The sequence below is a fragment of the Haplochromis burtoni genome, unplaced genomic scaffold (assembly GCF_018398535.1).
Source record: "Haplochromis burtoni strain Fernald_Lab_line unplaced genomic scaffold, NCSU_Asbu1 Contig_180, whole genome shotgun sequence".
In the NCBI taxonomy this organism is placed as follows: domain Eukaryota; kingdom Metazoa; phylum Chordata; class Actinopteri; order Cichliformes; family Cichlidae; genus Haplochromis; species Haplochromis burtoni.
The window spans coordinates 163,418-188,638 of NW_024582541.1; the positions used below are offsets into that span (position 1 = coordinate 163,418).

The 25,221-nt window shown below is 40.6% G+C and overlaps 2 protein-coding genes across 5 annotated transcripts in view; both read left to right on the plus strand.

The window, feature by feature from the left end:
- LOC102289527 (pepsin A-like) overlaps positions 1-1,584 on the plus strand; it is a 30,157-nt gene extending 28,573 nt beyond the window's left edge. Inside the window, exons 5-9 of the mRNA XM_042225711.1 lie at positions 139-329; positions 449-565; positions 668-809; positions 1,056-1,154; positions 1,257-1,584. Coding sequence (XP_042081645.1) covers positions 139-329; positions 449-565; positions 668-809; positions 1,056-1,154; positions 1,257-1,394 — 687 coding nt within the window. The 3' untranslated portion in view covers positions 1,395-1,584. The remainder of the gene's footprint in view (positions 1-138; positions 330-448; positions 566-667; positions 810-1,055; positions 1,155-1,256) is intronic.
- A 2,272-nt stretch (positions 1,585-3,856) lies between these two features.
- Positions 3,857-25,221, plus strand: part of spata20 (spermatogenesis associated 20) — a 65,700-nt gene continuing 44,335 nt past the window's right edge. The window contains exons 1-18 of one of the 4 annotated variants that reach the window (XM_042225724.1): positions 3,857-4,245; positions 4,342-4,408; positions 4,527-4,632; positions 5,782-5,906; positions 6,001-6,682; positions 6,824-7,007; positions 7,201-8,341; positions 9,309-9,437; positions 9,528-9,592; positions 9,677-9,831; positions 9,924-10,067; positions 10,245-10,446; positions 10,563-10,693; positions 11,793-11,897; positions 14,583-14,657; positions 15,973-16,185; positions 16,388-16,580; positions 20,145-20,313. In XM_042225724.1, the coding sequence (XP_042081658.1) occupies positions 8,145-8,341; positions 9,309-9,437; positions 9,528-9,592; positions 9,677-9,831; positions 9,924-10,067; positions 10,245-10,446; positions 10,563-10,693; positions 11,793-11,897; positions 14,583-14,657; positions 15,973-16,185; positions 16,388-16,580; positions 20,145-20,313 (1,778 nt within the window). In that variant the 5' untranslated portion in view covers positions 3,857-4,245; positions 4,342-4,408; positions 4,527-4,632; ... (2 more) ...; positions 6,824-7,007; positions 7,201-8,144. The other 3 variants (XM_042225723.1, XM_042225722.1, XM_005934372.3) reach the window with 3 other exon arrangements.

Below are 25,221 nucleotides of genomic sequence, written 5' to 3' on the forward strand. Positions count from 1 at the left end.
AATTAAAACTACAGTTGCCTAAGAGGTAATACTACAAAATGTCATTATAATATAAAAAGCAAAAGAATGGAATATGAATGAAAATTAATGCATGCAATAGAAATACTCAAGTTGCAAGTACCTTATACAGTACTTAAGTTGTTTTCAATACTGGCTTCATCCTTTTGTTTGAGCCAAACTGAGGCCCCCTTCATGCAGAACATGCAGGCTGACGGTATATTTGGTCTGGCCTACCCAAGCCTGTCTCTCTCCAGTGCAACACCTGTGTTCGACAACATGATGAATGGGGGCTTGATCAACCTGAACCTCTTCTCCGTGTATCTGAGCTCGTAAGTACTATGCAGCATTCTACCTGACTCTAGAAATTATCTATAGATGCCTCATATATCAATTAGTATTTAGGCAGAAACTGATTCCTAGTTTCCCCACTGGTTAAACTCTTTTGTAGTAACAATCAGCGAGGCAGTGCAGTGACCTTTGGTGGTGTTGATACCAATCACTACTCTGGTTCCATCACCTGGATTCCTCTCTCCAAGGAACTGTACTGTCAGATCACAGTTGACAGGTAAAACCAAAAGTTACAGCCCTGTATTGATTTCAGAATCATTATAGAGCTATATTGGCAAAAAACTTTCTTCCCTGATGCATACTGTGTTGTCCATTACAGTGTTTCTGGTAATGGTCAGGCTGTAGCTTGCAATGACGGCTGTCAGGCTATTGTGGACACTGGAACCTCTATGATTGTTGGACCTCAGAGCGACATTGACAACATCAATGCCTGGCTGGGAGCAAGTAGCCAGAATGGAGAGGTCAGTGGTCTGTAAAACTCATAATCATCATATGTTTAAGCTCGTTTTCAGGCTATCCGTGTTTCCTGTTGTTTGTATAGTTGGTTAACTTAGCAGGCTGCTGTCAACTTTTGCATGTAGACATGAATTATGTGAATCTTCTTGTCTGACACACTGCAGTATTATTTCCAACAAATAGGAAACTTTACATTACTTAAAACCAGGTTATTTTCTATTCCTTTCTTGCATCACTGCCTTTTCTACTAGTACATTGTCAACTGCAGCAACATTGGCCAAATGCCTGATGTGACCTTCAACATCAATGGAAACCAGTTCACTCTGCCAGCCTCTGCCTATGTCTATCAGGTAAGCATTCTTTCCTAATTTAATTTGTATTTTCTGACTTCTTTACAAAAAGAGAAGCAGATTTCTGAAATTTGAAATTCTCCTGTTACATCTCTGTCCTAGGTTCAGTATAGTAGCTGTATCACAGGCTTCGGTGCTACAGGTGGCAACATGTGGACCCTGGGTGATGTCTTCCTCAAACAGTATTATTCAATCTACAAAAGAGGCCAGAATATGTTGGGTCTGGCCAAGGCTAGATAATCAACCTGAAGTCAAGTCCTTGAAAAACCTATAAATTTTTGTGTTATAGTCGGCTTTGCAACATCAAAAGTCTAATAAAAAAAAGTTAAATAAATATTTTGTTTCTGTTTTGTGGTCATTGTTCATATAGAACAAAGCATTTCAAATCTGTCTTTTATAGGCTGCTAACACCTCATCTAAAATGCTGGCCAAATAGTAACCCCTCTATGCAAAACTTACATTTAACAGAATAACTTTATCTTAACTTGATTACTCCATAAACAGTGTTTATAGGGCTCCGGTGTATCTCTCCTCCAACCTGTTTCCTTTACAATAAATCTGTAGCCTACAACACAATACATTACACAAAACAGTAACTACTTTGCCCATATGTACCAATCTGATAGCTGTGGATGCTAAAAACATGATCTACCGGTAGCACAAGTTAAGGTGAGTCATGTCAACAGTAGGCTAGACTACTCGTCAAACCAGATGGCTTAAGAATGTCGCAGAGAACAATCTGTGCACAGACAAGAGTAAGGATGTGATTTATTACGTATGAGTTCACTTTGTAATTTACAAGAGTGGAAATTAATGTTTGAATACATTTTAAGAATGGCCTCCTCCTCAGTGGTTTAACCCTGTTGACAGCTAGTTTCTCTTTTTAAGAACAGAGGTGGCCATCAGTGAGCAACGGTACGGCTTCATGCCTAGAATGAGCACTACAGATGTGATGTTAGCTTTGAGAGTGTTGATGGAGAAGTATAGAGAAGGTCAGGAGGAGTTGCACTAAGTCTTTTGTTATTCAGGGAAAGCATATGATAGGGTGTCAACGGCAAAACTGTGGTATTGCACGAGAAAGTCAGGAGTGGCAGAGAAGCACTATATGTGAGGGTGGCATAAGACTTTCAGTGTTAACAAGACAGTGATCTCGGTCAGAGAGAGATGGATTTAAGGCGGTGTGGGACAACATCAGGGATCTGCTCTGAGCCTTTACAGTAGCAACAGGTTGACTGATGAAATCAGGCAGAAGTCTCTGTAAACTATACTGTTTGCAGACGGCATTATGAAAATCATAATGCTAAGCCTGGAGAGATGGAGGCATGCTCTGGTGAAAAGAGGAATGAAAGTCAATAGAAGCAAGACAGAACATGTGTGTGAATGAGAGGGAGGCAGAAGCTTCAAGGAGTAGCTCTCTGAAGCTAAAGAAAAAACAGTGCCACTTCTCCAAGAAATAGTTTAGGTAAGACTAGGTTTTCTCTCTAATATAGTTTTTCTTAGCAGTGTTCAGCAAATATTTAGACATATATAGATCAAATTAATGGCAATAACAGGCCATTTGCCTGCCTGTCTAGCTAAAATAATTCAGATATTCTCATAAAGATCAATAAACAGCCTGCTGAGACAACAAGTGCCAAGCAGCTCTACTGAAATAATTTGCCTACATGATTTCAAAAAACAGAAAAGGATTATTACATTTAATAATGTGTGAATGCTGTTTCAATATTTTTGTCCTTGCTGTAGTCTAGCTAAACAAAAATCTCTCCGATTTGGACATAACATTGGGCGGCATTTGTCAAACTGACAGGAAAACCAAAGGAGACAGAGTACTGATTTGTATTAAAGATTCTTTTCAGGCTTCCTTCGTCACTTCAGTACGGAGCCCCCCAGGGGACATGGGAGAAAAAAAAATTAGGGAGGAAAAAAAAAAATTAGGGAGGAAAAAAAAAAATAAAATAAGACGGACTTTTGCGAGATCTCGCAAAAGTATTGCGAGCGCTCGCAAAAGTATTGCGAGATCTCGCAAAAGTATTGCGAGCGCTCGCAAAAGTATTGCGAGATCTCGCAATAAGTATTGCGAGCGCTCGCAAAAGTATTGCGAGATCTCGCAAAAGTTTTAGCCGCATTCTTCGGAGGCCGCCAGCTCGAAGCCGACCGGGAGGTCGAGGCACGATGTGCCGGGAAAGCGGTGTTCCTCCCGGCTGTAGTAGGTCTCGACTTCCCGTTAGCTTCGAGCTAGTGGCCGCCAGCTCGAAGCCGACCGGGAGGTCGAGGCACGATGTGCCGGGAAAGCGGTGTTCCTCCCGGCTGTAGTAGGTCTCGACCTCCCGTTAGCTTCGAGCTAGTGGGTGTCAGATCTCCAAAAACCTCGGAGCTCTTTTGCAAATATGTGATGTCTTGTAAACCGAGCAGGTATCTGACGTTTACACAACTACATTCACGCCTCAAAATATCTTAAAAGTGTATTTTGTGACCCAGAAAGAGTAATATTACAACTAAGTAGCTGCCGCCATTGTTGGGAGATACTTTTGCGAGATCTCGCAATACTTTTGCGAGCGCTCGCAATACTTTTGCGAGATCTCGCAAAAGTCCGTCTTAATTTTTTTTCCTCCCTAATTTTTTTTTTTTTCCTCCCCAATTTTTTTTTCTCCCATGTCCCCTGGGGGGCTCCGTACTTCAGCATGTCTATCAAAAAAAATTTAAATATTGTTACTGATGTCTGTCCTGCAGGTAATGATCTCTTTTCTGAACAGTTTGTAATGGTACACTTGATAAATATGTACCCTGCAAACCTTTTTAGTACAAAAAAGTGTTTCAGCCCTTGGTTTTTTTCTCAATAATTTCCAGAGATCTTATTGCTAGAGACATCGGTTAAACTTATCAACGAACTCATCAAACAAGTGCCTTAGTTTACTTTTTTGAGTGCAGACTGAAATCCACTACTGAAGTCCGCACTAATATCAGAATTAAAAGTGTATTGAAAGCCTTTGTTTTTTTCCTAATGAATACTGAGGGTATGAGGAAGCTTCATTGGGGCGTTCTATCTTGTTGATCAAACATTCCTTGTTTTGATTGCATCCTTGCAAAACCGGTAAGACAGCTGACGTTTTAACTCTTACAACATAACAATGAAGTCCTTCTGAGGAGCAGTGACAAAGCTAAGCCTCTGATTGTCTGACTGTGTCAGTTTGTGTACACTGTCAAATCTGAAGGAATAACGAAGTAAACTAGAGCTGGTGCATGACTTTGGCAGGGTAAGTGTTAATTCTTAAAACTTGTGACCTTTATGTTTGTGCTTAATGTGTTCACTGTTGCCTAGAACCACTGAATTTCTAAGAGACTCTCCTGTAAGTTTAAAAATGTTTTGTGTAGATGTCTGCAAAGAAAGGGAATATAAAGATCGCGAACTACACTGACTGGATGTCACAACTACCATCTGAACTTTGGACAATTCCTCTCTTCAAACTAGCCATACCAGGTAAATGTATACAGTGCAACTGTGTCCAACATCAAACACAGCATGTACAGTGTGTCAAATCGGACCATTTTGTTAACAGAAATACTTTTCTGCAATCTACACTGCAGATTTTTTGGGGCACCTCCAATAGCATTTAGTGGTAGCATTTATTCAGTCAGAATTCAAACAAACAAAATGAATGAAAAAGGTTGTGGTTTCTGCTGCATTTGTTAATTAATTTGTTAATTCTTTGCAAGAAATACAGTAGTTGTACTTGGCTAGTGCGGAGACTGTACCCAAATGGCAGTGTTGTGGAAATGACAGTCTTCACTAGTGGGGATAGTTACAAAGCTTTCTTCGTTATGAATTAGCGTTACATGTTTCTATTGAACATTTGAAGATAAAAAAAAACAGAAACTCTTGTAGAGGACATAAAGTCAGAGATAGAAACGACAAGGAGCAGGTGCATCTAGTACAGGTAGAGCTGCCGCAAAACCCCACAGAGCTCAGCAGCCAGCGCAACAAATTTTGGATCCTTGGCTTTTAGTTAGCAGCTAGCATTAGCAGCACATGCTGCATCCAGTGTGAAAGGACCTTTAATTAACCTTTAACCTTTAAAGTAATAATGATATTTCTAACCACTGATATACCTCAACTTTATCCTTTCAACAGCTACTGAAATTTAGGGGACCTAGTTTCTATCGGATATTTATATAGAGATCTTCCAGCTTCAAACTGTATTACCCTTCAAGGACCTGCAGTTCAAAAAAGCGCCCCTCCACAGCCAAACCCATCTGTTCTCTGATTGGATTGTTAAATTTGTGATTGACATGACAATGACCAATCAGATGAAAGGAAGAAAAATAGGGTCAAAATTTGTACTAGTAACTTGAAACTTGAGTGCAGAGTTTCACTTGTATTTTTTGGCTAAGTCCACACACAAATGTTTTTATGCACACACAAATTCTTTTTACACATACAAATCCTGATTTACAAGTACAAAATATTTATGACCATAATTTGAGCCCATACACATTACATTTAAAAGAGGACTATAGAGCTACATGAGAAAAAAAATCCCATAAATACACCATAAAAAAACAACAACTCCCAAATCTGTACAGCATTTTAAAACAACATTGGTAAGGCATTTGTGTGTTTCATTCGTAGGAAGCCATGACTCTGTGAGTTATGATTTGGATGCCAGCTCTGCTATTATAGAGCCTGACAATCTAAAACGATTCAGCTGGATTTATTGCTTACGCAGAATAGTACGAACATGGGGAATGACCCAGGTAAGGGGAGTTTCTGACCTGCCGCTATCATATTTATAGGTGAACGTAACAAACAGAAAATGGAATGTTTGACTGATGTTGGTTTTTATCACAGGAATACAACATCACAATGCAACTGGAAGCAGGAGTTCGCTACTTTGACTTGAGGATCGCTCGCAAACGTAATGACCACCATCCCACTAGGCTTTACTTTTACCATGGGCTGTACACAAGCACTGATGTTGAGGTAATAATAAGCATATCATGTAAAAGTACAAGACTCCTGTCTGTATGTATATGTATCAGGAGTTTCCCTGCTGTGGACAGAAAAAAAATATCTAATTTTTTTGATATAAAAATAACTGAACTTTTAGCAGATTTTTTTTTTTAACTCAAGAAGACCTTTACTAAGCTTTAGGCAAGACCTGTTTTAAAACTAGTTCAAGTTTTAAAATATGACCAAAGGTAAACACAGGTGTTACTGATTTCCTTTATGAAGTGTCTGTTCTATTTTGGTAATTAGCCTTAGTTAATGTGATTTATAACACATGTGCTCACTTACTGTGTCATGAAGGAACCCTATAAAGAAGATTTCTTTATCTAATGCCAGCTAATTTTCCCATTGAGTTCAGACTGTTCTCAGGGAAATACATGCCTGGACAGTGGCCCATCCAAAAGAAGTCATCATCCTGGCTTTTTCAAACTTCAATGGTTTTGAGAAAAACATTAAAGATAAACTTCACAACCATCTTATCGGCTTCATTAAGACCATGTTTGGAAGCAAACTCGTCCCCCCGGTAGTGTACAGTTTTTCTTCTTTTTTAAAAAATGTATTCATTTATTCTTAGATCAGTAGGTCAAATAAGTCTCATTATTGAAGTACTTACTGTAACCTTTGCTTATAGTTTCAAAATAAGATATTCATTATCTTACAACAGGGCATCCCCACACTGCAGAACTGCTGGGACCAAGGCAAAAATGTCATAGTTTCATATGACTATCCAGCAAACTACCATCCTGAAATGTGGAAAAAAATAACTTATTACTACGCCAATAGCATGGACCGTGCACAAGTTAAATCAAAAATATCTGAAGCCTTGGGAAAGGAAAAGACTTCCAATTGTGAGTTTTCTCAACTACGCCATGTTATAAGTTATAGACAGCAAGACATTCATCTTTGGTGATCAAAAAACAATATTACTTGGGATGTAAATATCCAAAATAACATCTATTCAGTGAGAAAAAAGTTTTAAACAGCCAGGTTATACGCGATATAATTTGAGATAATTACTAAGCTTTAACTTGTTCCCCACAGATTTCTTTGTATGTGGTTTGAACATGACTCTTCCAGCAGATCATAGGATACTCATCTACATCCTTCGTCTCTGCGACAGTTTCCCCAACGTTATTAGGAGGGGTCTGCCTAAGCTCCTGAAATGGCTGAAGCAGCAATCAGGTGTGAACATCGTTGCCTCAGACTTGGCAACTCGCAAGGACTTTGTGTCAACAGTTGTTGAGCTCAATTCTGCACTAATGAAACCATAACTGAAAAAGTATTGTATCTCTTTAGTTTGAATATGACGGTGTGTGTGTGTTTTATTCTTTAAACCATAGATAACTCATCGGTTCATTGAAAAGATATAAATATTGTACAGTTACTAGAGGCTTACCGGTAAATATTTTGCTTGTACATAAGTATTGTATTGCTTTTTTAAATAAACAATAAATTGTTTTTAAATTTTTATTTAATGTGTCAAATACAAAAACAAATACATTTTGTGTTGTATAAATTCAAGACTAATAACAATTAATAAAATAAAAAATGTGTAGAAAAATAAGCATATGAACAGGGTGTAATATTAAATTATAAGCCACATACACAAGGAGGTAGGAAAAAAGTGCAGATATATTTTATCTCACATATCCAATGCAATGCGAAGATGGTTTATAATATATTAGAATTTGTGTTTTATTTCCTTTAGGTAATGTAAAGATTTTATATTTAATTTAAATTCGTTTACGAAAATAACAAACTTGGGAGAAGACGTTACTGCACAGTTTGTCATTTTTATTTTGTATCACCATCAAATACATTATCTCCTGTGATCCCCACTCCTGCTTTGTTGTCGCGCCTCCATCTGTCAAGTGAGGGTATTGCAAAAAAAAAAGTGTTTAACTCATGCCTGGAAGTTTTGACTGCTGTCTCTTCACAAACTAGCTAACGTTAGCTTGCTAAAGTGACACACTTGGTGGATTAGGATGTTAAGACTAGCATGGCGTCGGTCGGCGTCCAAACATAGCCGCGCGGGACCTACATGCGTGTTAACTGCAGCTTATTCGGGAGCGTATAGTCCACAGCAGAAATCACAGGGTGACTTTAGGTGTTTCAGACAAATTCCCCACCCACCAAGCGACAGGTCACCGTTCCTCCATCCCCGGGCGGCCTGCTACCTCAGGTAACGCTGCCTCAGCTAATGTGTAGCTAATGCTAGCTGTACGTAAACACTGCTTTGACATTTTACAGCAAGCATAGCGGGCTTAGCATAAAAGTCACGACCTGTTGTATTATGATACGGTTGTTGCTTGTGGCACAATAGCACTGACGAGTGTCGAACCACACCATACTCCCATATAAAATCATTCATATTAATATGTCCCTAAGGCTAACTCGTAGCCAGAGACATTCCCCCGTAGGAGCAAACATTTGATTAAAATCATAATGCCACGCATTTCAATTCGGTGTAAGTACAAAGGCTGACAATATGTTTTGGTTTCTATTAACTGGTTAGCTTTTCTTGCTGGTTTCTTGGTAACTCATCGACCACCCTCCGCTAACGATGAAAATTTTAGCTTACACGTGAAAAATCACGCACATATGTGCAGCTTTTCCACCCGAATTCAACAAAAATGACTCATAAAATGAAAGCTGTTTGTTAACGTTTTCCGGGGTATGAACTTTTATTTTTAAGCTAAGTCATAATACATTGGAGAATATTCAAATGGAATTCGCCACGGCTGCCAGTCTGGGCTAACAGCTGCTTGACAGCTACTGCAGCTTTAATGAGCTGCTGAACAAGCTTGTACAGCCCCAGAAACGCTCAAGAATTGTAATTAGAAAAAATTAACCTGTTAATATTAGTATATTATTTTATATATTCTTTTGTCGATATACTACACAGGGTATTGACAGTGTTTCTGTAAGAAACGGGTATATATAGAGAAATTTGAACTGAATGTTGTAGCTGTATTTTTTATCGTATTACTCAAGGGTAACACAATGACATCCTGGGGCTGGCTTAACATTGTTAACATTAAGGTATTTAGTCACTGTATTTGGGCCCACACCGAGGCAGCAACATCAAGATTGCTCTGTTTTGCTAATAAGAATCAGGATCCACATTCATAAGCATCTTGTGTGTCCAGTCCATCTGTCTTCATGAGTATGGCCTCAGGGAGTGAAGGGCCATCATCCACTTCTCACAAACACTCCAACAGGTTAGCTAAGGAGAGGTCACCATACCTGCTACAACATGCGCACAACCCTGTCGACTGGTGAGTCCTTTTTAAACTTCAGATGGACATACTTTCTGAAAGCACGGCCAAATGCCACATTTTGTTTTTCTTTTTTCCTTTTTTGGTCAGGTATCCATGGGGGAAGGATGCTTTTGACAAAGCAAAGAATGAAGACAAACCCATCTTTTTATCGGGTAAGATTAAAACAAAATCTCCGAGACATAGATTACAGATATCTGGTTCACTACATTAAGGATTTTCTTTTGCTTGACCTCCAGTGGGCTATTCCACATGCCATTGGTGCCATGTTATGGAGAGGGAGTCCTTCGAGGATGAGGAAATTGGCAAAATCCTTAGTGAAAACTTCGTCTGCATCAAGCTAGACAGAGAAGAGAGGCCTGATGTGGATAAGGTCTACATGACCTTTGTGCAGGTTTGTATACATTTACATTTTCACATGAAAATCTCTTTCAGCTTCACTCTGCTAGTGCCCCTTTATAATTTTTGCCTGGGAATTATTTCCAGGCAACAAGTGGAGGTGGTGGTTGGCCTATGAGTGTGTGGTTGACTCCTGAACTTCGACCTTTCATTGGAGGCACCTACTTCCCTCCCAGAGACCGTGGAGGTAGACCTGGGTTCAAGACGGTCCTCACCAGAATCATAGATCAGGTAGTAAAACTTCAAGAATTAGGGAACATTATTATATCAGATTTCATGCATTGTTAGTGGGGATGAAAAAAAGTCGTTAAAGAGATTTAAATTATATTTTTGTTTGTTCTCTTTACCCTCCTGTGCTGTCTCTGTGGAAGTGTATGAATGACATAAAGTATGACTTGTGTTCTAAAGTGGCAGAATAATCGTCCTGCTTTGGAGTCCAGTGGGGAGAGGATCATTGAGGCCCTGAAAAAAGGCACAACCATCACTGCAAACGCAGGCCAAAGTCCTCCACTGGCTCCAGACGTGGCTAATCGCTGCTTCCAGCAGCTCGCCCATTCCTATGAGGAAGAGTATGGAGGCTTTAGAGACGCTCCAAAGTTCCCCTCACCAGGTCGACATGAGCCCAAGTGGTCAGCTCTGTAGCTTTAAGGCCTGTAGAAAATTCTTTATTTGACTACCTGACAGCAAGTCTTTTCCTGTTTCTCTCTCTTGCCTATGCATCTGTAGTGAATCTGATGTTCCTCATGTCCTATTGGACTGTGAATCGCTCCACATCGGAAGGGGTCGAGGCTCTCCAGATGGCCTTGCACACGCTTCGCATGATGGCACTGGGAGGCATCCATGACCACATTGCACAGGTATAAACAAACCAAACTAGTGTTGTAATTCAGGGTTTTTCTTTCTTGTTGTTGTTTTTTTTTGTAACAGGATTATGAATGGCAAAGTATTGTAAAAAAATTGATATATGAATAAATATTAAACACAGAAAAACAAAATTCAAACCACCAGGTTGAGTGGTAAAGATTCATGAAAAATGGGGAGTAAATTAACTGTCAGAAAAATTTATAAATTAACCCTAAATTCTGGCTGACAGGGCAGATGCTTTTAGTTCAGCTGATGCTCAGCTGATACAGTTTGTGACACTGGCAGCTGTCATATAGCTTGTCCCCACCGTTTCTGCTGACTCTGCATGCTGCTTTGCAACCCAACTCTACCCTGGCTCAACCTTTTTCTAGCATAATTAATGCCACATCCAATGTCCTTGAGGCCTGCTCTGTTCTGTGAGGTCTGCAGAATAACGTACTATATACAAGTATCCATAACATAAAATATTAGAAGCCTCTCATGAAAAACATCCACAGGTCTCTTTCAATCCATTCCATTTTATGATAATTTTAAATTCACTAGTAGAAACTGGCATGTTTAAGTTTTAGGTGTGTTTTAATAAAACGCTGTTTTTCCCACATCTGTCAGAACTCATCAAAAAAGCAAAGGACATTTGTGCTCGAACAGACAAGGATACCAAGACAACCTGGAAGTTTACCCAGAAAACCAAAATATGTTAGTGCTATTTTGTGCAGGTGGTCAGTGATGCCCAACCCATCAAATCACACAGAATGCAGTGGCGAGTCATAGAGATGCATGACAGACTGAATCAAAACTGTAGAGGAAAGCTCTTAAAAAGGGCATTTTGTACGGTTAGGACATTTTATTCATCAAGTAACAAGAAAATTAAATAAAAAGTTGTCAGAATGTTGTCAGAAGTGGTGCTTCTCTAATGTGCAAGCCTGGTTTGTTCATGTCAGACACAAAAACACACAGATGTACTCTTGGTCTCTTTAATATAATCGTGTTTTTAGTTCAAGTCAGATATACTTATGTTGTAGTACTGATACTTTCAACTAATTTTAGTGAGTAAAATTAAGCAGCCTCCCTCTTTATGTCTCTTTATCTCAGGGTTTTCATCGTTACTCCACAGACTCCTCCTGGCATGTTCCTCACTTTGAGAAGATGTTGTACGACCAGGCTCAGCTGGCTGTTGCCTACATAACAGCTTCCCAGGTGTGTGCAATTGTCTCTGTGTGGCTGTTTGTGTATCTGACAGTGTAATTAGCTCTGATCTTTCTCTCTTGTCTGCATAATTAATGCTACCCCCCAACCTAAAATCTCCAGCATAAGAGATGGCAAACATTTACTTTGTTTCAGAGTCAAATCAAACACTCACAGTGACAACACATGTGCTGTTATTGTGAGGCTTATTGTTTGGGCAATGACCTACCAGAACATATTCTGTAATTTTACACATTTATTTCTTACAGTTTGAGCCCAAAGAGTTGTGATAACAGATTTCTTTCATCATCATTTATTTATTTATATAGCACTTTAAAAACACACCTGGCAGACCAAAGTGCTGTACAATACTAATATGCACATAGTAATAAAACCAGACATAGCAAAAAAAAAATTAATTAATTAATTAATGCGGCAAATGCGCCATCTCTCACTTTATGACATCTGGGATAGGGTCAGGCGCCCTGTGACCCAGAATTGAATAAGAAATGGATGAATTTCTTAAACTACGCAGTAATTTTGATGATCACTATCAAGGGCAGCAGTGATTAAACATCTAGTCATCTCAAGTGGTTTCACACATTGCTAATATAGTACAGTAAAAAAAGTATTGTAGATTTAATGCTGGAATTTTTTTTGCTTCCTCAAAGTCTGTATCAACATACAGTGGGGCAAAAAAGTATTTAGTCAGCCACTGATTGTGCAAGTTCCCCCACCTAAAATGATGACAGAGGTCAGTAATTTGCACCAGAGGTACACTTCAACTGTGAGAGACAGAATGTGAAAAAAAAATCCATGAATCCACATGGTAGGATTTGTAAAGAATTTATTCGTAAATCAGGGTGGAAAATAAGTATTTGGTCAATAACAAAAATACAACTCAATACTTTGTAACATAACCTTTGTTGGCAATAACAGAGGTCAAACGTTTACTATAGGTCTTTACCAGGTTTGCACACACAGTAGCTGGTATTTTGGCCCATTCCTCCATGCAGATCTTCTCGAGAGCAGTGATGTTTTGGGGCTGTCGCCGAGCAACACGGACTTTCAACTCCCGCCACAGATTTTCTATGGGGTTGAGGTCTGGAGACTGGCTAGGCCACTCCAGGACTTTCAAATGCTTCTTACGGAGCCACTCCTTTGTTGCCCGGGCGGTGTGTTTTGGATCATTGTCATGTTGGAAGACCCAGCCTCGTTTCATCTTCAAAGTTCTCACTGATGGAAGGAGGTTTTGGCTCAAAATCTCACGATACATGGCCCCATTCATTCTGTCCTTAACACGGATCAGTCGTCCTGTCCCCTTGGCAGAAAAACAGCCCCATAGCATGATGTTTCCACCCCCATGCTTCACAGTAGGTATGGTGTTCTTGGGATGCAACTCAGTATTCTTCTTCCTCCAAACACGACGAGTTGAGTTTATACCAAAAAGTTCTACTTTGGTTTCATCTGACCACATGACATTCTCCCAATCCTCTGCTGTATCATCCATGTGCTCTCTGGCAAACTTCAGACGGGCCTGGACATGCACTGGCTTCAGCAGCGGAACACGTCTGGCACTGCGGGATTTGATTCCCTGCCGTTGTAGTGTGTTACTGATGGTGACCTTTGTTACTTTGGTCCCAGCTCTCTGCAGGTCATTCACCAGGTCCCCCCGTGTGGTTCTGGGATCTTTGCTCACCGTTCTCATGATCATTTTGACCCCACGGGATGAGATCTTGCGTGGAGCCCCAGATCGAGGGAGATTATCAGTGGTCTTGTATGTCTTCCATTTTCTGATGATTGCTCCCACAGTTGATTTTTTCACACCAAGCTGCTTGCCTATTGTAGATTCACTCTTCCCAGTCTGGTGCAGGTCTACAATACTTTTCCTGGTGTCCTTCGAAAGCTCTTTGGTCTTGGCCATGGCGGAGTTTGGAGTCTGACTGTTTGAGGCTGTGGACAGGTGTCTTTTATACAGATGATGAGTTCAAACAGGTGCCATTCATACAGGTAACGAGTGGGGGACAGAAAAGCTTCTTACAGAAGACGTTACAGGTCTGTGAGAGCCAGAGATTTTCCTTGTTTGAGGTGACCAAATACTTATTTTCCACCCTAATTTACGAATAAATTCTTTACAAATCCTACCATGTGGATTCATGGATTTTTTTTTCACATTCTGTCTCTCACAGTTGAAGTGTACCTCTGGTGCAAATTACTGACCTCTGTCATCATTTTAAGTGGGGGAACTTTCACAATCGGTGGCTGACTAAATACTTTTTTGCCCCACTGTAGGTCCTAAAAATCCAGGAGTGGTCAGACTGTACTTTGTAACTTTCATTTTATTTATTTAGCCCTCAGTCAAAATGACTGTACTCTACTGTTTTTAGTACATCACTTCAAACACTTGGCAGTGTTTTTCACTGCAGTGGGCAGCACTGAGTTATGATGCAGCAAACAACTTAAGAATCTGAATGCCATAGTTTTCAGTTTTCCCGTGAGTGCTTGCTGGGCTGGCCTGCTTTTAAGTCAGAGACTGAAAAACAAACCCTAATTAGGACACAAACATACAAACTCAAACAAATAGAACTCTCATTGCATACTGCACAGACCACTCCACGTGACAGTACCTGTGAGGTCATGTTAAGGTTAAATCATGTTGCTTTGGGAGGTGACTTGTGTGCATTTCTGTTTTTCCAGGTTTCAGGTGAGCAGTTTTTTGCAGAAGTGGCTAAGGATGTATTGCTTTACGTCTCCAGAGACCTGAGCGACAAGGTGAGTCTGCCATTTCTGTGTGCACAACTGCTGTGTTGTTTTTGTGGTAATGGGAACTCTTCACCATCACTGTGATGGTTTTGTAAATCAGCAAATGGCTGCTTCTTTGGCACGAAGGGTCATCACAGCAGGTAACTTTAAAGGTTTAGTTTGGCAGAGCTTTTACACCGGATGTCCTTCCTGATATAACCCCGAAGAGGATTTATGTTTCCAGCTGAGCAAATGTGTAAACCCCTACACTGTGGAGCTAAGGGAGATATTTATGATACTAACCGTGTTTATCTTTCTACAGTCCCAAAAAACTTTTTGGGGATTTTCTTACCTGCATGATTGAGCATGTGTCAAGACATCTTTCACAGACTTGGAGAATCAATGCACAGGCATATTAAAGCCAACACTGTATTAAGTTCCTTTCTATGGATTCTTTTTGTTCATGCATCCTCAAGGTCATGGGGTGAGACCCCATTGATGAATAGCCTCTTAAACTCTTGCTTCTCGTCTCAGGGTCAAGCCTTTTTTTCCCCCCTTTTGTTAAATGAGGCGACAGAAGTGAATTGGGCACACAATTAAAACCAGACTTGTTGCAATAATAATATTCCCTAAGATTTATTATGCAATTACAGGCTAATGAATTGGTGCTGCAAAGATCATTTTCTACAGACTTCATGCTGCTTTTTTGTAATACAGTGGGTGGGATCTTCCCACAGTGAGGGAGACTCCGTGATTGTCCTCAGGCTAAATTACTGGAGTACTTTTTTACTTCAGCTGGTTTCCTGTGAGCTGTGTGGGTCCCAGTGATCTTCAGTCTCTGTATTTCCTTTTTAACTACCTGAAGCTTGATTTATCTTGCATCATAGGGGTTGAAATTAATTGAGAGTCATTATGTGTTTTTTACAGTAGATCTATTAAATCCCTGTTAAACTTTGTGGTTGGCAAATCTCTGTTTCCCAACCACATTAATAGGTCAGTTATGATCTTAAAAAAGTGCAATAGCAGTGCAGTGTTTAAGTCTTCATTTTAGGAAAAGGATGCTAAACCGTCCTGCTTTTCCTCCAACCAACTGCCACGGTTTTAGGTTTTCATGTGTTTTTACTTTCCGAATTAATGCGTTTGTGAAATTTCAGTGTCTAAAATAATTTTTTCATGTTCTCAGATAGTTGTTTTTCATCATCATGTCACAGCAACAGAAAGAATGTCGTGAATACTGTTGCATGTTTCTCAACTGATCTACAACAGTGCATTTTGTCTCTCGTCCTTAAAAAGCACCTCTCCCTCCTCCTGCCCTCTCTGTGTGTTTGTGCGTTCTCTGAAACAGTCTGGGGGCTTCTACAGTGCAGAGGATGCAGACTCTGTCCCGGCTTCGGGGGGACCAGAAAAGCGAGAGGGGGCTTTCTGCGTGTGGACAGCCTCTGAAGTTCGGGAGCTCTTACCAGACGTGGTGGAGGGCACCGCTGGTAATGCTACGCTGGCTGACATCTTTATGCATCACTATGGGGTCAAAGAGCAAGGCAATGTTGCTCCAGAACAGGTACTTTTGTTCTAGTTGTGTTGGTCTTGCTCAATGAATGAAAGTGAATATGCACAGAATGATAATGGTTTATTATATTTCAGTCACAGAGGACTTAAAGGTGACTTGAAAGTGTCAGTAACCATTAACATGAAAAATGCTGCAGTCAGTGTGGATCAGTATGTGTGAACACCCTCTTATTCCCTGTACTGTGTGTTGCCAGGACCCCCACGGGGAGCTGCAGGGCCAGAATGTGCTGATCGTGCGTTATTCAGTCGAGTTAACAGCTGCTCGCTTTGGCATCACTGTCGAGAAAGTCAATGAGCTCCTGGCCTCCGCCAGAGCCAAAATGGCCGTAGTGAGAAAGAGTCGGCCACGCCCTCATCTGGACACCAAGATGTTGGCCTCCTGGAATGGTAAAGTTTACATTACAGCATTGAAATGGTCACTTCCAGTCATTCAAATGGCTCTTAGGCTCAGCATCATTGATTTTTCTGTTTAATAGATGAGTAATCGTAATAAGTGGCAGCAGTAATAGGGCTTGATGATATGAACAAAAACATTTGAGGGTGAATGGTGCAGCTTTATATATATTAAGGCCACTGAGTGTTAAAAATAAATTCAGGGGCCAGTTGAAGGGAAAACTAAGAGGAAAATGTATGTGGAAATTTATGCAAATTTATAGGGAACAAAAGACCACTAAAAACACACGTTCTCTTTAGTCAAGGAACTATATCGCTTTACTTTTCAGGTTTAGGTAGGGAAGAAATTCACATTTTCCATTTTCTGGAATCAATAACTCATGAGGAGCGTTTTTAGAACTCCAACAGCACCTTTTTCAATCATTTTATTCAGGACGTCAACAGACCACAAGTTCTTTTTTATTAAAACGAGGCAGACCTGGAGCAATAATACACATTAATAAGTCATATGTAGCTGACTGTGAAAGGAATGTGCTGCGACCATCTACAGAGTGCAACACTCAGCTGTGTTAGCTTTGCACTCATACAGTGAAGTGTCACTGAAATCACTTTATCCTTTTTGGGCACACTACAAGTCTTTATTTGTGAAAACCTGTTCCTGTTTTTTTTTTTTTATCAATTCAATTATATTTATATAGAATAGAATAGCCTTTTATTGTTAATGTACACATACAACGAAATTGTGGGTGCTCCACACCAACTGTGCTGGAGCAAAATCTAAACTGTACACAGCAGGAATAAATAGCAAACAGGAGAAATATATACAATCAAGAGGGATTTATACAAAACAAGAGAAAGGCACACAATAGAGGACAAAATAGTTGCAAAGTGCTTGGATGTAGAGCAAACAAAAGACTGCATGTGAGAATGGCCCAGGGGAAGAAGCTGTTTGTAAGTCTGGAGGTGCGGGAGGGCAGCGGGGCAGGAAATTGGTGGACGGGGTGCAAAGGATCACCTGTGATAGATCTGGTTTTCCTGAGATGGGAGGAGCTGGTGATGGGCTCAAAGGGTGGCAGAGGGCAGCCAGTGATTTTTTTGAGGTGGTGTTAATTACCCTCTGTACAGCCTTCCTGATCTCTTTTGTGGCCCCTGGGTACTAAACAGCCAGGCAGCAGGAGAGCATGCTCTCCACTAAGGAGCAGTATATAGCTGTCAACTCAAAACAGTCCCCTGAAGGATCTTTATATTGTAAAGTAAAGAAGCTACGAATAATAGAGAATAAAGCAAGAATCAGACGACCCTCTGCGAACAAGCACTTTGGTGACAGTGGGAAGGAAAAACTCAATTTTAACCAGAAGAAACCTCCGGCAAAACCAGGGTCAGTGAAGGGCGGCCATCTGCTGTGACTGGCTGGGAGTAGGGGAGGAAGATGGGACAAAAGACAGACTGAAAGTGAGCCACAGATTAATAATAACTAATGATTAAATGCAGAGCATTATTGGAGCACTATGAGCTCTGTAAGATAAGATGAGAAATAATTAGAAATTCATTTAGTAACTTCCTGTTCTCATAAATTTGCCAAAATATGGTCATTTTTTGGACGATAGAAAATTTACTCCCTTCTCAGCCCCCCTCTTTAGTCCTTTAATCTTTTTTTTTTTTTTGTACCTTAAATGGACCAAACACTCCTAGAGTGGTGATACCCAATACATATGTCTGCATTTTGTACAAAACCAAATTTGAGATATCAGAAGTAATTTTGCCTGTTTAGCTGGGGATAGATAATTTTATCTGAAGTAAGGCTGGCTGAGGTTGTGATCCACGGTCAGTTTGTTTTCTTCAGTAGATGCCAGTGACAGAAACTCAAACAGACAGCACACAGCACAGAAACTATAGCCATGTACTGCTGAGGACACAGTCAGCGCCAACATGGATTTCAGCCAGAAAAAGGGATCAATATCCGTTTAAGTGTACTTTATGTTTAGGACATTTCCAGGCTTTTACCTGAAGAGAAGGCGGTGCACTCAGTCAGACTCCATTGACAAAACCAGTAATTTTACCTCCCAAACAGCAGTAAACACAGTTGTTTGTGTACTCCTACCTTGATTGGTCAGTTAGTGTTGTGTGACTGGTGAGTTAGGGGCCTTTCATCTGAATTTCATCTGTCCCACAGAGTAACTGCCAACCTGCACTTTCTTTCTTAACACAAATCAACAAATGTCATCTGTTGTTACATACAAAGTTTAGCCATTAATTTAATATAAAGCTTCAAACTTAGAGTTACTATTTATTGTTGGACCTGCACTGTGTCTCCCTCCATGCTGCAGGAGAAAGTTGGACAGCGACTTTTAGATAAGTAACAGTGCTAGAGTGCACCACTGGAAAAGCTGTGACTTTAAACATCAAACTATGTCACTATGAAGGACATGCACAAAAAAAACCCAAACAATGTCAGTGACGTAGTAGTTCAAGCGTTTCACGATCGGTCACAGTTCTGAGCTTATTGCCTCAAAATGACAAAAGTGATGTTGACCTTTGGGCACAGTTTGGGTTAAGACCAATAAGTTGATCACTGTGTGTAAGTCTGATTAAATTCTGACCATTAACACAGGAGGAGTCGCGGGTCTTGTAAATTGTGCACGGCTGTGGCATGAGCTCATTGATCCTTTGGCTGGATTAGCTAAGTATCGATAGACAGCTCAGCCTCGTAATCAGAGGCAGTGATCTGTCTGATCAGGGACTCAGGTTGCAGACATGATCAAAAGTGTAACACAGCGTGCCAGAAAGGAGAAGTTTTTCTGTGGGATGTTCCACAATGTGACCATTAATTCCACAACGGAAACAGACACCTTACATTATATTAGTTGATAGATTATGAGCACTTCTTCTTTTGTCAACAAGACAGTTTGATTCTGATTATGTCAAGTTAGCACAAGCAATTTCATCAGACTGTCATATATTTACAGTAAATGCCGCTCATATTCACGAGCACGCCGTTTTTCTGCAGTGTCAAAGTGTGCGTAGATTATTACAGACACTTGTCATTTGGGATTAATGTGATGTCTCCTTAGCACTGTTTGTCCTGCACATTGTCTCAGATTCGATTAATTACAAGAGAGCACACTTACACAAGTGCACCCACGAATTTGGCTCCCGGGGCTGACGTCTCAGACAGTGTGTGTTAGTGAGGTAATGAAGCTCGGCGATCCTGAGAACTTTCCAATTAGACGCAAGACTCTCTGTCTCCTCTCTAATGAAGAAACCTTGCCATTAATCACCTGTCCTCTGCTGCAAAACTTTGAAGGCGAGGCTGTGCACTCACTAGGCTTTGATTTACTACATGAAAGACGGGTGGAGGGAAAGCGGGAGGAAGGATGGATGCAGATAGGGACAAGAGGAGGAACAGGGGGACTTCAAAGGAGAGAGGGGGGGATAACTAAATTGGAAGTGTGGCAGGGGCTACATGTTGATACCTAAGCAGTGAGTATGTCATTTTATTACTTGGTGACCTCAATACACTCACCCTCAACGACATCACCGTTACTTTCTCCCTGTTAGGCCTGATGCTGTCGGCCTACGCTCGCGTCGGAGCTGTGCTGGGAGACAAGGACTTGGTGGAGAGAGCAGTGAAGGCTGGGGGTTTCCTAAAGGAGCACCTGTGGGACGCTAAGCAGCAGACCATCCTTCGATCTTGTTACCGTGGAGACCAGATGGAGGTGCAACAGATGTAAGCGAGAGAAAGTTTTGATGGCTCAGTTTTTAAAAGCTTTAATTCAGCGATCATAGTCAGAATGAGAATCTGATGACAGCTGGTTGCTTGATGCTTTTGTTCACATACATGTCAGACTAGACCCACACAGTCCTGCAGTTTTTGAATATTTAACTGTGACTGAAAGCTGTCAGAGGATGTTTGTCCTAACCTTGATTTGGATTTTTCAGAGTCTCAGAATTTTATTCCTGATTCGATGCATCTGTAGTACAAAATTCTCTCAGAGACACTGCATGTGTGCTTTTTTCCTGAAGTTTAGCGAGCCTCACGGGTAGGGCATAGAGTCATTGCAGGTGAGGCGGGAAGGTTATGGAGTGAAACCAAAATGAAATGAATATGATTTATGGAAAGTAAAGGTTTGCTGAACCCACTGCACTGAACAAGTTTTGCTAAATTGAGTCCTCCTCGGCCGAGAGAGTTGTTGAATGTTTTAGTTCTTATGAGAAAGCAGAAGACCACAAAGGAAATACTTCTGTATTTGTCTGAGTTTCCTTCGCTTTCTTGAAGTGTTTGCTAGATTTATGAGGTCTGATCCAGTATTTGGGCCCACAAAAATGAAAAGCCTTAGCTGATTTTGGGTTTGGTTGATTTCTCCTTTAAAATATTCCTGTTGTTGTGCCTCTAGACTGTTTTGAGCATTTTGCTATTTTTAGGTTTTAGTGGACACTTGTGCCTTCATCTACTGGATCTTCTCCAGCGGTGATCCTTCAACTTGATTTTCATTTTTGGGTGGCAGACAGAGTTCTCAAGGTGGCCGAGTTGTAATCAACGCGTTGCCAGAAAACTTTGAGTTTGCTGGAACACATCAGAGTTCTGGTTGTTTCCGCTGGAAGTTCTCTCAGGGGCCTTTAGACGTCACATCATAACGTCAGGTTTCTAATCTCTCACTCTGTGGTCTAGAATCTCAGTCTTTCTACCTTCAGGCTGATGACTGTGTGGTCTTTGAAGACTGTCCTGTTAGAACTGGAGTAGAGCTGGGCGATATGAGATTTTTTCATATCACGATATGTTTTTTTCATTTCAGGCGATAACGATATCTATCACGATATAAGCCAAATAACTATATTTGTAAGATTTAAATGTGCCGTTGCTCACAAGTAAAATGTGAAATAATCAGCAGCTTGTTTTTATTTAAATATTTATTTCCCATAATAAGTTCAACAGGGTAGATGTACTTAAGGAACATGAGACTTTTTCAGATAAATAAAGGCAAATATTGCAAACTACACAAAAGGCAGCCGCTAAAGCGTTTAAGTTTCAAAATAGAACAAACGAAACAGACTAAATTGTCAATTCCACTTAGAAACAAAATATTAATTCTAAAAATAAATCTTAGTTTGTTTTACAGAAGAACAGACAAAACTGACTAACTTTTGTCAATATCAAATAAACTGAGAACTAAAAGGAAATTCTCAATCTCTCCTTGTTGTATAGCTGAGCTTTTCAAACAGTTTTAACAGTTACTTTAGTCTGACAAAAGCCGAATGACGAATTAGCGCTTCCAGTCAGAGACTGAGGCTACGTCCACACGTACACGGGTATTTTTGAAAACGGAGATTTTCCGTTTTCGTTTTAAAAAATAATCCCGTCCACACATAAAGGCAGAAATGAAGGAAAACGCTGCTATGAACATGCCAAAGCAGCAGGTGGCGCTAGATTCCTAACCGTGCAGAAATGTTGGCCAATCAGAAGTCTAGAAGCCTCGGTGGGAAAAAGTAAACAAAGCTGGGGCATAGAAGCAGAACCGAGTCGTATGTGTGGAGGGACAGTAACTGTGTGTATATGTAAGCATTTAAACACTGCAGAGAGTAGAATTAACAGTAACAGTATTGTAGAAATTCATTTCACCGAAACAATAACGTGGCGCACAGTGTGACGCATGCACCAGTTTATTGTATTTCCAGACTTGCTTTCGGCACAATTTACAGTGCACGCTACTCTGTTTTTTGTCAGACTTGAAATAGCCGAAATACCTTCACACTACGGAACTTCTATGGCTCTTCCGTTCGACAATCTCTCCGGCATTGGAACCATCATCTGTTTTCTCTTCGGTCACGCTCGGTTGATTTTTCTAGTCGGCACACTCATTTCCTCCATTACCCGCTGGCTGCTTCCCAAACAAACACACGTGCGGCTTGGCACTTGTGCTGTACGTAACAAGTCACGCGACGTGACGCTGCGGCTGTGATTGGTTCGGCTCTGCGCTACTTAATTTGGATTGGCTGACTCTTTTTTTTTTTTTTTTAAGAGGACAAGAGCGGCGAGGTCTATCGCGATAGCTTAATTTCTCTATCGAGTAAAAGTTATATCGCGATACATATCGTTATCGTTCTATCGCCCAGCTCTAAACTGGAGACCCAGGCCTAATTGCAAGGGATGATCCTCCACACCAGGATTTTTCCAGATGTTGATGATTGAGATGATATGAGGTTATAATCTTGAGCTTCTCAATGCCAAATGACAGAAAGCTTTGTCCCTTTTGTACTGTGTGACATTGTTAAATAGGATGTGGAAAATGTTTTTTTTTTCACTTTGTAGTAGAGGAGCGGTACGCAGTAGTTCTGTACTGAGATGGCTGTTTATATGCAAACAGGAAACGGTTATATCTGGATAAATCAGGTTACTCTGAGAAATCAGAGAACATGTTCACATGCATTCTAGTAACCTGGTTATAGCAAAGCCACATTTACATGCTGCAGGTCAGTAATTAGTTTTTCTCTTTTAGTTTCTATCATTTTGTCTATCTGAGACAAGACTGGCCCTGTGTTAACTGGGTTAAAGACGCCTGTTGAATGACTCGTGATGAGTTTTTTTTCAGCCTACATAGCAACAGTACAAAATCTGTTTTGTCTTAGAATGACTGTTTTCTTTTACGGGGTGCCGTGTTTGATTTTGAACCTTTTACAGTTAAGCCTAACATGAAGTGGAAGATGGCACAGAGTTAAGCTAATACTGTTAAGCTTAAGCTCTGGTTTTTGTGTTGAAATGGCCAAGACGACCAAATACAAACAGAATTTCTCATCAGTGTGACAAACACAGCGGAACGAACAGAGTCTCTTGTTGATTCTACACCATCACTCCAGGTGTCCCCGTTCTGTTGGCTAGCCCTATGTCCTAGTTACTACGAATGAGTGAGTATGCAGTATAGCCGAATCAGCAGAACAATATGCCAGGAAGCCCACATCACAGCATGAAATGCATGCAATTTTAAACACGCATATAAACAGATAAACACCACGAGCCTCTGTCTTCCACAGCCTGTGTCTCATTCATAATGTTCCAATTCAAGATGGGGTCGGCACTGAGAGTGCTTACCAAAGCCCTTTTCTCAGGGCTGGTTTACTTTCTGTACATTGGTAAATCACTCTGTCACACCAGGCCAGGCACATATGGGCCGTGCGCTAATTTACCAGGAGGAATAGTAGGTGTTCAGGCTAACTGGGTTAATAGGCCGTGGTAATGTTGAGGAGCTGATCATAAAGAGTATCACCAAGGTCTTTAGGAACCAAAGGAAGGCATGACAATGGATCCAGTATAGCCATGGCAAGTGGGTCACTGGTGATGTTGACTCATTACTCAGGCTGCTGCTGTAGCCTCTTCAGCACTACACTTAGCAGAGATAACTTCTCAATTAGTTGTTTTTTTAAGATTTCTTTTTTGGCATTGTAGAATTATTAGACTGCAGTCTACTCTGTACTATCCAAAGTAGGAAGAAAGGGTGGGGCCAGATGAAATTGTGTGGGGAGAGATGGAGCCCAGACCCTTGTTGGGGCATATGTATTGCCTGGTCAACCAGCTGACCTATAGTGGAGCCCCCTAATTTATTTTATTTTGTTTTAGTTTAATGTTAGCCTTGCATCAGGCTCGCGACCTGTCCAGGGTGTACTCTGCCCGTCGCACTATGGTAGCTGAGATAGGCTCCAAGCCCCACCCCCCCACTGCCCACCAATTTGATTTGATTTTTAATGATGTTAGTTTTAAGGATGGTTTGTTTTCATTCAATGACTGTTGCAGTTTAAATTAAATGTTATTTTCTTGTGCTAAAATGAATCTGGCTTTTTAAGCATGAGCCTGTCATTACTGTGTGGGTCTGTTTGCTTGTTTTTCCAAAGATCACAATAATATGTAGTAATGCAAATTCAAACTTTTTGAGCCAATAATCAAATGTGATTTTGACTGCACTCTAATAGTGTCATAAGCAGTTATTCTTTTTCCACCTCACTGCCGTTCAATTACAGTTTTATACACAATCCCACACACGCTGATGGGCTGGCGCATAAAGAGCAATTAGATGAGGGCATTCAAATTAATTTCAAGGGTCTGCAGAGTATCATAGGCTTCTGTTAGGGTTAGCTACATTGTTTTATTAATGACTCAGAAAGGGGAATCTCCTTCTGTGTGTTTTATTTTTGTCTCTCCTTTGTTCACAATTGTGTTTTTTCATATGTAATTGACTCCTCAAGCAGCACGTTCTGTGGGACGAGCAAACATATTAAATTAGACTCGAACATAAAGGTCAGTGCTGTTGTTAAAACGATGGGACCCGTTGCCTTTCTGTGACCCACATCACCCCAGTAAGTTCCTCCATCTAAGCTTTATTTAGTGGGAAGTGAGTGCCTGTGTATCTGGGAACCATGATGAAGCCATCATTCTAAAAGTGTCCCCCACGGTGCTATGATACAGTAGACTGACAAGGTGTTTTATCTTTGCTCTCAGGGAAATGACTCATTTAACACGGGCTGTTGAAGGTGTGAATGAAAAGGCTGTCGAGTATTTCTGAAAGGCTTTTTACATTTTTGTGTTTGTGTGTTAGTGAGGTCATCTTTAGCGCTCGTCTCTGGCGGTCATCCCTGTGGCTGGAGTCAC